The sequence below is a fragment of the Oreochromis niloticus genome, linkage group LG18 (genome assembly GCF_001858045.2).
Source record: "Oreochromis niloticus isolate F11D_XX linkage group LG18, O_niloticus_UMD_NMBU, whole genome shotgun sequence".
Classification (NCBI taxonomy): Eukaryota; Metazoa; Chordata; class Actinopteri; order Cichliformes; family Cichlidae; genus Oreochromis; species Oreochromis niloticus.
In genome coordinates this window covers 11711171-11725586 of record NC_031982.2, presented here as the reverse complement: position 1 = coordinate 11725586, position 14416 = coordinate 11711171, and the positions used below count along the sequence as shown (strand labels likewise).

Sequence of the window (14416 nt, the reverse complement as noted above, 5' to 3'; positions counted from 1 at the left end):
CAATGGGTTTTCTCTACATCCAGGAAGTGCATACTGGAAATTTACTGAGGTTTTATTGCTTCTTTTTTCCTCTTAGGTATCCTGATGACTGAAACCCCAAACGAAAAAGCTCCTTGTGACTCGGGATGAAGATGTAGACACAAAAATACAAGCTTTGCTCAGTAACCAGGGCGACACAGTCAAAACAATTTGAAAAAAAATTCTGTGAAGCAGCACGACACACATCATTTCCAGCCGGCAGGCACTTTGATTGATCCATGGGACATCTTCAGTCACTCAGCTGAGATTTATACTCACTTTGTAATTACAATAAAGGCCTCCAGAGAGCTGCTATTGGATGACGGTTAAAATATTGACCAATAAATGGAGGATTACACACAATAAATTAAATCAGGGACCTCTAGTTTTGTATTGTTTAGATCTCTTGAGAACAAATGAGTGTGTGTAGGAGAAAAGAGATCATGCGAACACCAGCCAGTTCAGTCTAATTTGACCACGCTGAGCATGCCCCAGCTTGCCACACCATTTACCAGAGGACTGATTAATTTGCACTGCTAATTTGTGCTGTGTTATTTCTGTTGCCCTGTGGCTTGTGGAAAACGCTGCATTTGAGCTCAGCCAGCTGATAGCTGCCAGATTTCACTACATGAGCTCCCTCCATGTTTAGAAACTACAAACATTAACAAAGACGACCATGTGGAGCAGTGCCACTCCTCAGAGCTTCTGACTGCAAAGAAACAGTCATTTAGTTAAGTGATTATAATCTCCAAAAACATTCCCTCACTTCCGAGATGAGCAACACAAACTACTGGCTCATGGACTATGATGTTTCCTCTCCAGCTCCGCCGGGGTATCCCCGGGGCCCCACCGTGCTGCAGCCCGTGCCGGGGCACCCAGAACAAGGATCAGCCCTGTGTTTTGTTGGCCTCCTCGTGCTGCTGCTGCTCTTCCTCGTGGTTCGTTGTGTCCGCATCATTTTAGATCCTTACAGCAGCATGCCATCGTCATCGTGGACAGACCACAAGGAAGGTCTCGACAGAGCACAGTTTGATTACGCCATTGTGTAACAGTCCAAGCAGCTAGGGATGAGAGAAATATCTTTTGGAGGTTCTAATGATGTTCGACCCATGCCCAGTGAAAAGCTCGGTTCCTGGTGTAAAAGGAAGCTCTCAGTCCTTATTGCATAACAATATGAAAGCACTGAACAGAAACTGTATGAGGGCAAAATGCAGCACAGCAGAGAGAACGAGCAGAAACACCAGAAGCCCTGTTTCCATTTCACTTTACAGACATTAATGTATTATCTGAGTGTGTTATGTACAGTGCTTTCAGTGACAGACGCTGCAGGAAGAGAATGATCCATATCTCCGCATTTCTTCATGACTCGTGCTCATCATGTCATTTTATAATTCTATAATGTTTTTTTTTTCTTTTACAAATTCCAGAAAGCAGATCTCCGCAGGAGATGTCCTGATCAAATAAGAGAGAAACTAAATGAGTTTAGGATAGACATGGAAATCATTTAGACACAACCTCACTTGCAAGAGCTTTAGAAAAAAGAACCATATCCTTTCTATGATTATTAGGTAAAATGCTGGATTAGTTTAAATGAAAAGATCGGGAAAGAAGGTCTAAGTTTCTTGAAACTGTAAACTTGATTTTTTTCTAAATCAGCTTTGACTCATGCTGGATATTTGGTGGCATTTGTGCCACCACTCCGATGACCCTCAGGTAAAGTTATCGACCAGTTAACCAAAGCTCCTGTTTTTAAAGATATAATTTAGATTTCCTTCTGAAATTGAGCTTTAGCTTCTATTTATATCTTTTTCTTTTCAAATTGACTTTGTCCTAAATTCAATGTCTATAAAAGCTACATTTAGAATGAATAAACATCACTAAATTTTCTTTGAGGTTTTGCTGTTTCACCTCACCATCCCTTTAAAAGGCTTATGAGGCTCACAGCTCTGACTGAATGTGTGTCATATAAAGTTCTGATTATGAAATGCAAGTGCACCAATGTCCTCCCGCTAATCCTTTTTGCCTTTAGGCCCCGTCCAATGAAACACCAGCCAAATCTGTTCAACAGTACCTGTAAAAATAGATCTATTTCATACTAATAATGTTTCTGCTCCTTTGGCTACTTGTTTTATATTGTTTCTGTCCGTGTTATACTGTAAAGCCCTTTGAAACGTGGCTCTGAAAGACTTTATAAATAACAGCTAGTATTGATATTTCACTGATTTTTCTGTTTCCATAATGATTAAAGACTGTTTAATGAAATATCAAACTGCTGTTTGTGATCAAACTAACTGGACGTGCACACTCGCTCGTTAAAAAAAAGAAGAAGAAAGAATGAAAGTGGAATTTCTTTTTAAAATGAAATAAAAGCTTTCGTTTTGCCCTGCTTTTAGAAACACTAATTCATTTACAGATCTGCAAACTGCACTTAACTACATGCACACAAATCCATGTCAGCTACTAACTCATACACATGAACTTTTCCTGTGCAAAGGCCGTCCTTGTTGCTGTGCTAAAATCGATAGCAGAAAGATTTAGTGGGAGAGACATCAATCGAATAATCAGTTAGGGGCTTGCAAAGAGATACACAGGGTTAATTCACAAGGGTGGAACCTAATAGTATCAGATGAACCTCCAAATGAAATGTATTTGCAGCGGCGTTCTTTCTAAGTTTCTAAACAAACCACTTTTGAGCTGCTTGCACAGTAACGTAGCTCTGACATGTATGACAGGAGATGTGGTTTAGTTTTAAAACTCTTACTTTGAAATGATCAAAATGACATCATCACTCAGTAGAAACACTGCATGCACCCATGCCTAATACAGCTCTCCATCCTGCTAACATAATTAACAACCAGTCAAATACACATGTGCATATCTATATATGTCATGTTCTTCTTATGCAACAGCTAGAAACTGATCATGTAGTGTGTATAAAATTTAAAATAAACTGCCTTCTTGTATTGTGGCTATAACAAAGAGTTTTAGGACATTCAGTGTGTGATTCGGTTACAGGGAGACGGCTGGACTCGTGATGAAATTTAGTAGTATTCCTTCCATGGGTTAAAAAGACTCCATTTCAGTTGAGGTGGAACAATTGTTAAAAAGTATTTCCTGAAGGCAATGCCATTTATTTCCCCAAGGTGTCCTTTTACTTCCAGCTTTCCCCTTCCTGTCAGATTTTCTGCTTCAGTTTCTGACCTCTCCTGGTTACTTTGAGAACAACAATATGTGTTCAAACAGCTTTGCAGCACCAAGGAAGCACACAAACAAACGCACACACAGAAACGCTTTGGATAAAATGGAAAATAAGAAACGTGTAACTTTCAGAAACACCACATGGTCATCTACAATCCTTTATTCAGAAGGATAAATGATAGACTCTCTCTGTGGACTTCATTTTGCCCGTGCTCTCTTCAAAGAATATAGAAAATCTGTATAGTACTGTATAGATAAAAAAGCAGCACTAATCTAGGGTTTGTCTGCCTCTGGTCCACCACTTTGAGTGAGCATTAGATGAACTGCTGACAACCAGGGTGTCTAGAGGATTAATCCTAATGACTACTGTGATCCCCAGGGCGGCACAGTGGAGTGCTGGTTAGCACTGTTGCACCACAGTGACAAGGTCCTGGGTTTGAAACTATAGGATAGCTGGGGCCTTTTGCTGTGGAGGTTGTATGTCCTCTCTGGGCACTCTGGCTTCCTCCCAGCATGTTAGGTTAACTGGTGACCTGTCAAGGGTCTACCTTGCCTCTTGTTCTATGACAGTTCAATCCATCAGCAACCATCACCTCAGAGCACTTTATATTATAAGGTAAAGAACATACAATACAATAATGGGAACTGCTGGGGTCATCATTAAATTTGGTCCCATGTCTTTTGCAGAGTGAAAACATCGGAAAGGTTACTAACATCACCTTGGAAACATTAAACTAAGAGGCTACTGCATATATGATCTCATCCAGTGCTTTTAGCTTTTAGTTCAAAGTCCACTGAGCCAAATCCAGAGAACAGAGCTGAGATGTGCAGCTGGAATCTCCCTGAACTGAACTGCTCACAGCAATTTATTAGTCAATATAACTGCACACAGAGCCTTAATTACTCAGTGGGGAACTTGTTAGAGATTTAGCACAAAGAGTGCAGCCAGACTTCTCTAACCTGACCAAAACAGTCCGGTGCAGTCCAACAGATGGTTGGAAACACTGTATAACAACCCCCACCTCATTAGTGTCGAACTGAGCTCGACAGATTTTGCTTCACTGAGTTCTGATAATTTACTTCCTTGCCAACACAAAAAAGGCATTCAGTTCCCTTCACCCCCCCACAGACAGTCTGCAGAAAAACACACATGCACTTGCACACAAACATGCAAATACGTCTGGATCACACACACAAAACATTGCCTCAGATCTGGCTCAGGTGACTCTCATTTTAATATATTTCACGTCTGACCTTTTAACGGCGGTCCTTTCTTTCCAGCTCAAGAACATACCAACTAAATGCAGATGGGATTAAACCTTCCTGAATATGCAAACATTAAATACACAGAAAAACACACCTGCACGTACCCAGAATCCCACTGATTTACATTCATTTCTTTGTTTGACAGCTGACACCTAAAGCTTAACTTTTGAATATTTACATAATGGAAATATTTGGACTCGTAAAAAGGGGGAATCAAGTCTTTGCAGTGCAGCTCCAAAAAGAGATATTATTAATATTGCATTAACACAAGTAACACAAGTACACTGGTGTTATACATACACACATACACTTCAGTGAAGGACAGCCCACACCCAGCCACATGCAAATCATAGTAATTTGTCTGCTGCATAATGTACACAAACTCTCCCCGTACTGCTCGAACACACAAAATCATTTAAACACCTTTTACCTGTATGTGACCGAATAATGCACCTTAATGCCTGAGGCGTGACGTGCACAACACCGCCCCGGCTGAGCTGTTTGGCAATAAAGATCGGCACATTTGCATAACAGTGCTGATGTTATCTGTTAATCTTGGGAGATGAGGAGTGTTGTCTGCAGTGCTTGAATGAGGAGGAGGATAATGTGAGGAGGACCGCAGTGTGGCTTTGGAAGAAGTGAACCATTTAAAGTTGGCCTGAACTCATAGTGGCAGTATTTGTTAAGGGTAAAAGTTCAAAAGGTTTGCCTGCCAGCCTGTGCAGAGAGGTGTGCTCACCTCCGAAGCTCGTTGCTATGGGTTTCTGGAGCTGCTTTCCCAGAGAGAGCTGGTGACCCGGGAGAAGCCTGCCTTGAGGATAATCTACTAAGGAGTAGAGGGAAATGTAATCAGGCGTGTTTCCCATCCATGATATTCAATCAAGGATTTAATCAAACAGTTTTTACAATAAAACAAAGTGCAATGAGATGGAATAGTGCCCCAGTTTGTGTTACTCATATGATGGTTATTTAGTGGAACATCATGAGAGGTTAACAACTATAAGGCCTGATATGTTAAAGACCATGCGCACTGAGAATAGCCCTATCCCTGCTTTCCCAGCTATTATCCAGTTATCCTTCTGGTTAAATTGTAGCAAGCATTCAGCAATAGTCTGCCCGCCGACTATAACCTAAAAGGTAACCACAGAGCCCACTTCACACCGTGAATCATTCCCCCTGAGCCGGAGACGCCCCTGGTGCGTCAGTGCCCCCACAGCTATCAATCATTCAGACAGACAGAGCAGACCGGAAGTCTTCACAATAAAGGTTCACTGCTACATTTTTAAACCTACCATGACCAGACAGTATTTGGCTGTCTATAGGTTAAAAGGCATGAGATGTTAATAACATATGCTTACATTAATTAAAAATTATATTTATATAAATTTCTCGGGGAAAAACTAAAACTAAGTAAATAAACCACTAAAAGGTACAACATGCTCTTCAGATGGCTTTTACTTTTGAAGGTTGTCCCACAGCTTCCTTTTCCCTCTTCATGTTTTTTTTTAACTCTGTCTAACTTAACAGCCGTTGCAGATCGATGATGACCGAGCGGCTCGGATTTTCTGCCGTCGTCTTCAGGACACAGCAGCACCGCCGCGCATCGTCAGCCACGCAGGTCTCAGCCTGAAATCTCGGTTTGAGCTGGATTTTCTTTCAGATTCCTGCCTCATTAAATCGGTTTGCAATTCGCACGGAGGTCCTGGCCGGTAGGTTTATGCTCTGGATCCCGTTTCTTTCGGTGGTCTTCACTGCAGCTTACTGCGTTTATCCGTGGAAATAACCCACTAAAGTGCAGTGGGCTATTTCTCTGCACTTTATTTAAAAGAGATCGTTATTCACTTAGATTATTCCTGACTCGTGCTTTATAGTTGATAGGATCATTTATTCTGATCTTGTAGGACAAGAATTCTCATATTGTGGGGCATTTTTATGTATTTAAGAATGATATCTATTATTATTATTAATATTAATATAGATTTGTTGATAAAATATTATAGTTGAGGTGACAGATGTTGTAGGATCATAGCATCATAGGATGCTTAGGATGTACCAACATACTGCTCTTCTTGTTGTATCTGCTGTCTCTCTCACGTGACCCCTCACCTGCTGTTTTACCTGGATGAATTCATGTTTGTTTTGGCTCAAGCTTAACTATGTGGAGACCTCTAATCTGTAGTGTACATATTGTAATTGGTTTGTGTATTTGTGTATTTGTGTATATGTGTGTGCGTGTCTGTTGTATATTGTATACTATTTGCCCTTCAGATTAGATGCCAAACTTAATTTCACAGTTTGAGTTATATACTTTTCAATGACAGTAAATCTAATCTAGTCTTTTTCTTTTGTCATGTCCACCATGTTCACTTTTTCTTCGTCAGAAAAAATGGAGCTGCTGCCTGATTTTTGGAAGGAGGACTACTGGCTTCCTCCTGGCGTGACCTGGAGAGACATGGAGCAGCTGGGGGACTCCAACCGCCCCAGACCCCAGGACCTTCTCATCGCTCTGCCCCTCGCCCTCGGCTTTGTAGCCCTCCGCTACATGTTTGAAAGGTAGCACACAAGCCTTCTTTGTTCTGATAAGGGTGAGTGAGTGTTTGAGATAGTGAAGGGTCTGCAGCAGAGCACACAAACATTTCACTCCACTGAAGCTGAAACAGTACTTACAAGTCCTTTCATCTGAGGTTATCAGTCGTTATCACCACTGGAAAAAAAAATAGTGGCACCGCATTTGCTGGCTATGGCCAAGCATCCACAGTATCAATAGAGAGGACTTTGTAAGAGGATCCGAGCTGTGGGACAGTGAGCAGGTGTTTTTGTGTTTTTGGAGAGCGGAGCTGGTATTGTTAGCATGGGGGGAGAAAGACTCTGGAAACTAGAGAGGAAGATAAACAGAAATGAAGTGAGGGAGAAAATGAGAGATGTTCAAACCTAAATGAAGGTAATTAAACATATTAGCTGTGAGCAAACAAGCAGAAGACGGGTCAGGAGACTCAAATTGCTTGTTAATCATACTTAAGATTGTCAAATTATCTCATATTAATGTTCCTGGAGTGGAAAAAAAACATGCATGGCTATGATTAACTAATAAAAGCAGCCTTGTCTGCAGGTTTGTAACAATGCTTTAACCTAATGTATTTTTAACTGTTGTGTTGTGAGTGGTAATACAGTGCATTCATACGCAAGTGCAGTCACACTTGGTCACCCAGCGCTGTATTTACAGCTAAACAGTGACTGCAGACCGGCTACCAGAGTATCCCCCGTCCTCTGTCTAAGCTTCCTTTTGTTCTCTCTGCCCTCAGGTTTGTTGCCCCACCCATGGCCAGGTGTCTTGGGGTGAAGAATAGATTACAAGTGACTGCTGCCCCATCGCCGAAGCTGGAGTCGTTTTACACCCAGAGGAGCAGACAGCCATCACAGGTGAGCCTGAGCAGGGCTCTGCACGCATGCACACACGCAGTTTAGTCTTTGAATTTGAAAATCAGGTGTGTTTCAAATGATTAAACCGGTTATTAAACCTTCATTAAAACATCGTTTACTTCTCATCACTTTCATTTGGTCTTCATTAGGTCACCCAAAGACATGTTTCCGCCCAAGTGTTTTCATTTGAAATTTAAATTTGTCTGTAAAGGCACTTTGTTTTCCCTTTCCCCCACAGCATTAAACACCTCACAACCCCACAAGTTCATCTTGTGACCTTTCACGGGCTTCTGGCTACTACTTGATTCAAACCCCAAGCAGTCAAAACTAGCTCTACCTCAACCAGCTACCAGCTAGTTTGTTGTATAAATCTCAATAAATAGCAGATAATTTCCTTTTTTTGCCCTGAGGTTTATGGGTTTTCAAGCTGCTTGAATATTCATTCATATCTTTTACTTCCTCCTGTTAGTTGCCACTGGGATCAGAGCAGAAAACACAAGTGGCAGGATAGTTACACAAGCATGTTCCTGGAAAACCATGCTTCGAGTGGGAAACCCACCTCACATGTGGAGTCATACACACGCTTTGTTCTCCATCTTTTCGATAAAATAGAAATGAGTCCAGCAGATTACAGAGAGTTGCTTTTGCTCTAAATACTGAAAAATATTGGTTTTAAATCTAGCATTCCTGTTTCTTTAAAGACCACAGAAGGTCATTGATTGGTTTAAAAAGACATAAAAACACCATAAGGGACAAAGATAGGCTCACTTATTCAGCTCACTGTGAGATTTTGGTCCATTCTAGGTTGATTTAAGCTTAATGAAAGAAAAACTTCCACAGCTCTCATTTGTTTATTCTTTCTCTCATTTCTTCATTTATGTCCACCATTTTTACCCGGCAACAGTAAAAGGCTGGTGGGGTACTGTCGGGCAGAGCGAGTGCCGTGGACTCGTAACTTCGAAACTACGATTCTTACAAGTGTTACATTCTTTCAACATATAGATAAAGATTTGAAATATCAGGTCACATTTGACCTCTGACCTCTGTAGATTGATCTGAAGGTCAGCATGTTAATAATGCTATATAGAGCTATTTAAAACTGTTTCTTGCTGCCATTGTTTTCACTGACGACATATAGACATATAAGGAATGATATGTGGTTATTCTAAATATCACATTATTTTTATGTACAATATAGTAACAGGTTATAACTTTTTAAATACTGTTTACATACATATACAAAGTTTCTGACTGAGTTTATTTTGTTTTTGGAAAGCAAAATAAATATGTGATCAAGATTATTTAAACAGATTTCACTAAACAATGAAATGAATGCTACATATGTAAACATTAATAAGAAATAATAAAATAATTATACTCAAAAATGATGTGAAATATATTAAAATGGGAACAGGACAAATAAATAGAAGCCTGCATGTTGCACTTTTACTGCACTACAAACTTCTTAAAGTATGTTTTAAAAGAACAATAAGAAAGTAAACACTGGCCAGAGTCTGCCCTGCTCTCTGGTGGAGGTTTGTGCTCTCGTGGTGCTTCTCGTTTTTACGTTGCATTCGAGCTTCGCTTGCTCCACCTCACCTCATTCTTTGCTGTTTTTTGTTTCAGAGTGAAATTGTCAGCTTGATGCTTTTGTGCGGCAAAACGCAGAGACAAATAGAGACGTGGTTCAGGCGTCGCAGGAACCAAGACAGGCCGTGTCAAACCAAGAAGTTTGGTGAAGCTGCGTAAGTGTTTCCACTCCACACCTCCGTCTTTGTCCAGTTACAGCTGAGTTCCTTCATCCTCCACCACACTCCACAATGACCGATCCTGGAATAGCTCACAAGAAGCTCACTCTGCTAATTTTGCACAAGTTTCTTTTCTAAATAGAGACACCATCGAAAGCTTTGTCTGGTTACATTTTTAAAATGTTTTTTGATTGGTCAGAGTTTCTCACCTCAGTCGCTGTCTTTCAGTTGGAGGTTCTTCTTCTATCTCACAGCTTTCATGGCTGGATTGTCCTGCCTGGTTGATGTGAGTGAAAACATTTTACAGCACTGACATTTTATTCCTACTATTAATGCTAAAACCATAAATTATAAGTAAGTGAAAACAAATTAATATAATCTGAAAGTTGGCATTATTTCTGTCCTTTCATACGTTTCCACCTCTTCAGGTTTATTCTAAATTTTTCCCTGTCTGTGCAGAAACCGTGGTTCTGGGACCTCAGGGAATGTTGGAGGCAGTATCCACTTCAGGTGAAAACATTACATTACAAAAATTCCATTACAGAGTGCGATCCATTAAAACAATCGTTATGAAAATCTCATCATTTATGTGGAAAGTGTAACCTGTGTAGGTAATCCAATTAAACCTGTTTTACAGAGGAGCTGTAAAACAAGCACAATACAGTAAATTCATGCACGGCCATTCATACTGCAGAGATTAAGTCAATTTACTTTTATAGTACCAGGATGTCAGAAATGAAAATGAAGTTAGAAAATGTGCTAAAACACGCTAATGTGTAAGCATGTGTAACTTTGATTAGATTCAGTTACTCAAGATGGGGTTAAATAAATCTAAACAAGCCAAGAATTGGAGGCCCTGATAATTAATGGCTTATTATAAAGAATCACACATTTACCCGGTTACTGATTTCGCTTGATCGTTAACTTTGGCAATGAAACTGTATTAGTTTGATATTTAACCCATCCTGGTTCTATATTTAGAAAAATTAGACTATTTTCTATTCATATTTACTACTAGAACTAGTACTACTAATACTACTAATAATAATACATATTGACTTATGTGTATAAAAAGTCTATGATAAATACATGTACAATTTTCTAAAAGTAAGCATAAAAATCTCGAGAAATGGAAAGTAAAACGCACATCGTCTCACACATACAAGAAATTTCACACTCTGTAGGCATCCGATGCACTTTTTATACTCTTTAAAAAAATCCTATTTTGTAAATGACAATGATGATAAATATATATATGAAAAAATAAATAAAAATATCGTCTTGGCTGAGAATAGTTTCAATCCATCAAATTGTAGTTTATAGGCAAAGAATGATCCATTATGCTGCCTAGTGGGACTAAAAAAAATGAGTTGCTCAGTTTCTTAGGCTTTGGAGGCAAGCGTAAGGATAGTTACACGCCTGAATCATTCATTATAGTTTCCCTTCCTTTCATAAACAGAAAAGCTTATAAATACATTTCAAATCCTCTAGGTGTTCCTGTGTAGGCTGCAGTGCTCCCTACTGTTCTGCCAGTATTAAAAGTCCACTTGTTTTTAAAAAAATCATCTTTATATTTGTCCTCCTCAGCCCATGGAGGGAACTCACTACTGGTACTACATGCTGGAGTTGGGATTTTATGGCTCTCTGCTTCTTCGGATCTCTGTGGATGTGAAGAGGAAGGTGAGGATGTTACACAACAGGCTGCGTTCAGGCCCGGCGACACGTAGCAAAGTGTTTATTTAAACAGAAGCGCTTGTGCATTGAACGCCCCGTTTTGTTACGCAAGCATTGCATTGAAAGCAGCTGATTCACTGCGTGCACTGCCCTTTTAGATGTGCCAGAGTTGCTGCTGACTGAGTTGCATGTGTTGCCAGATTTCCTCTTGCCTCACACAGCAGATGCCCTTTACAGAAGTTAGGTGTTAGGATGATGTTGGTCTAAATGTGGTCATATTTCATGTTTCACTCACTTCACTTCTGCTTTAATGAGAAACCTGACCAGCACGTGGTTAATGAGTGACTGTCTTCTGCTGACATCTGATGGTTCTTTTGTTTTGCTCACTGTATGTTTGCCTTACCAGGATTTTAAGGAGCAGGTCATCCACCACTTGGCTACCATCTTCCTGCTCAGTTTCTCCTACTGTGCCAACTACATTCGCATCGGCACCTTGGTCATGTTGCTCCATGACTCCTCTGACATCCTGCTAGAGGTAACCTGCAGATCCTTTTATTTATGCTCTAAAAATTAAATAAAGGTCATTTACAGTGTGTGAATGGTCATTTTTCACATGTGCAGGAAAAAACCTTTTAGGAATATTGAAAAATATAATATGCACGTTGGCCAGTCCTCCTACATTAATGTAGAAAATTGAAAGAAAGGAGAAAAACTGGCTGTGCAAACTACAATCAGAAGTTCAAACTGCACTTTAGGCTATTCTTAGAAAATATTTATCTAAGACCTCTGCATAGCCTGCAGGAAGCAGAAGGATCCTGTGATTGTGCCATGATAGCTAGCAGTGCTGACTGACCTTTGTTAACCTGAGCAAAAGACATAATTGTGAACAACATAAGGTGCTTCTAAACCTGAGCTGCTTGATGCTTTTTATTTTTGCACTGAATATGAGAAAACAGCAGGCTTAGTGTTAGTCTTAGTGTTCTGCTCTCTGCTTGACTTAAAGACTGAGTTGTTTTTCCCCGTTCTGAAAACATTTAGTTTGTTCGATGATCTAAATCCTCATATCCACATAGCACTATTGTTGGGATTTGCTATGTGACTTTATTACACGGTTATTATTTCTGCAGTCTGCAAAGATGTTCAACTACGGCGCTGGCTGGAGGAAATCGTGTGACACCCTGTTTGTTGTGTTCGCTGTGGTCTTCCTCGTGACTCGGCTGGTGATTTTTCCCAGCAAGTAAGAGATAATTGTATCTCCTTTTTTTGTCATTAAATTGCTTGATAACTCTCTCATCAGCAACTTGACTCTAGCTATTCGATTACTTGCAGAATCATTCACACCACCCTGGTACTGTCCATGGAGGTGTTTGAGCCTTTTGCTGGCTACTACTTTTTTAACATCCTGCTGATGGTGCTGCAAGCTCTGCACATCTTCTGGGCCGGCTTGATCTTGCGCATGGTCTATAAGTTCCTGAAAGGCAAGGTGAGAACGAGCAGTGAAGCTATAGTGCATCACTGGATTTCTCTGACATGTTTTCAATTGTTGTGCATTTATATTTCTTATGTGATACCACTTGATGCAAACAAGCAAAGAGTCCAATGAAAACAGCCGACAGGGAGCATCCAGAAAACTGAACCACAATCAGCTTAATGTCCTCATTCACAGCCCTGTGGTCACGAGAAAATAAATGTTTTTGGACCTTCTTCATCGCTTTGTCATGTGAAACCTTCTGTTTTCTTCCTCAGCTGGAAAAAGATGAACGTAGTGATGAAGAAAGTGAGGTTGAAGAGGAAGAGGAGGATAAAGGGGGAGAGGAAAACAAGGACCAAGGAGGAGACTGTTACTGGGAGAAAAGTAAAGACTCTCTGAACTCCAAACTGTCTATGCTGACCAACAGCTGTGTCCTTAACAACCTGGCCAACCACAGGTCGTCTGTGGTGGACAGAATGCGTAAAGCTCAGTAAAAATGTTCTCCGTCTGTTGTTTTCCTTTGCTAATGTGAACGGGGCACGCTCAGTCAGAGCGTTGTCTGCGAGTCGGGTGATTCTACTGTCCTTCACTTTTAACTGTGAGAAATAAAAGCAGAAAACATTCTCTTTAATGCTGGTCTCATGACACAGGTGTCATAGCACACAGGAAGCACAATCCTGAGCTGCAGTCACGGCTCAGCCTCAGTAACACTGCACAACGATCCTTAATGATTCACTCTCTTTGAAGAGGGACGGCAGCCTTCATGTGAAATGTTTTGTGCTTGCTAATGTCCACTGTAGCCTTCACTGCACACGGTTTGCTTTTTATTTATTAGGCTCACGAAGCAACAGAGATTACTAACAAAAGAGCAGGTTGATGTATGTTCACGCATAGATAGAAGTGCTCTTTAAATATTGTAAATTACTGTTACATTTAAATGCTGAAAATAAAATGATCATTTAGTCTTTCTACCTCTGTTTCTTTTTTTTGTTTAAGATTTAAAAAAATATTTCAATATGTGATTCTGTAGAATTAAAGTGCTGTGCAAAAGTCTCGAGCCAGCCCTCATTTCTTTATCATTTGCGAGGAAAATGGGAACGAGGTGCAGCGATTTAGTCAAATGTGTTCACGCATAAGTGGAAAAAATTAATGTAAGGAAAAAGTTTACAGCTCGAAACTTCTTGAAGGACATTCAAAGCTCTTCTTTGGATGTTCGCTGCTTTTTGTACTGTTCTCTGTCGAGATGATCCCACACTGCTTGAATAATGTTGAGGTCCACGCGCTGGGGAGGGCGATCCATCATTCATCATTTTTATGCATTGATGGTGTTTTGGGGATCATTGTCATTCTGAAAAATTAGGTCATTCTGACTTTTCCATCTTGACAAGATCCAAAACACTGGCTGAAAAGCAGCCAGAAGTTGTGTTTCCCTGTAGACCCTGTAGTAACTCCCTCTATAACGCTCATCATACATATTAATGATTTGACCCCATCTAATGTGAACAGCAGATGGATCAGCTAAAGGGCCAGATGTATTTTTCTTAGATTCAATAAAAGAAATTGGAACAAATGATGTGTTTAAGAGGCTAAAAATACAATTAAAAACTACTTTGTTGGCAAG

General features: G+C 40.2%; 1 protein-coding gene across 1 annotated transcript; it reads left to right on the top strand.

Moving 5' to 3' along the window:
* The first annotated feature begins 5989 nt into the window (after positions 1–5989).
* Positions 5990–13766, top strand: LOC100693121 (ceramide synthase 2). Its single transcript, XM_003437756.3, has 11 exons — positions 5990–6191; positions 6864–7035; positions 7785–7902; positions 9529–9647; positions 9879–9936; positions 10110–10160; positions 11238–11330; positions 11731–11859; positions 12452–12561; positions 12654–12807; positions 13071–13766. Exons 2-11 carry the CDS (start codon positions 6869–6871, stop codon positions 13287–13289), a joined length of 1218 nt encoding a protein of 405 aa, XP_003437804.1. The 5' UTR covers positions 5990–6191; positions 6864–6868; the 3' UTR covers positions 13290–13766.
* The last annotated feature ends 650 nt before the right edge of the window (positions 13767–14416 follow it).

What these genes read in the sequence shown, in the direction of transcription:
- LOC100693121 (XM_003437756.3), top strand. Translation starts at nt 6,869, where the DNA reads ATGGAGCTGCTGCCTGATTTTTGGAAGGAGGACTACTGGCTTCCTCCT. An exon ending in GGAGCAGACAGCCATCACAG is followed by an intron (nt 7,903 to 9,528) that starts GTGAGCCTGAGC and finishes TTTTTGTTTCAG; the next exon opens with AGTGAAATTGTCAGCTTGAT. An exon ending in CCTCTGACATCCTGCTAGAG is followed by an intron (nt 11,860 to 12,451) that starts GTAACCTGCAGA and finishes TTATTTCTGCAG; the next exon opens with TCTGCAAAGATGTTCAACTA.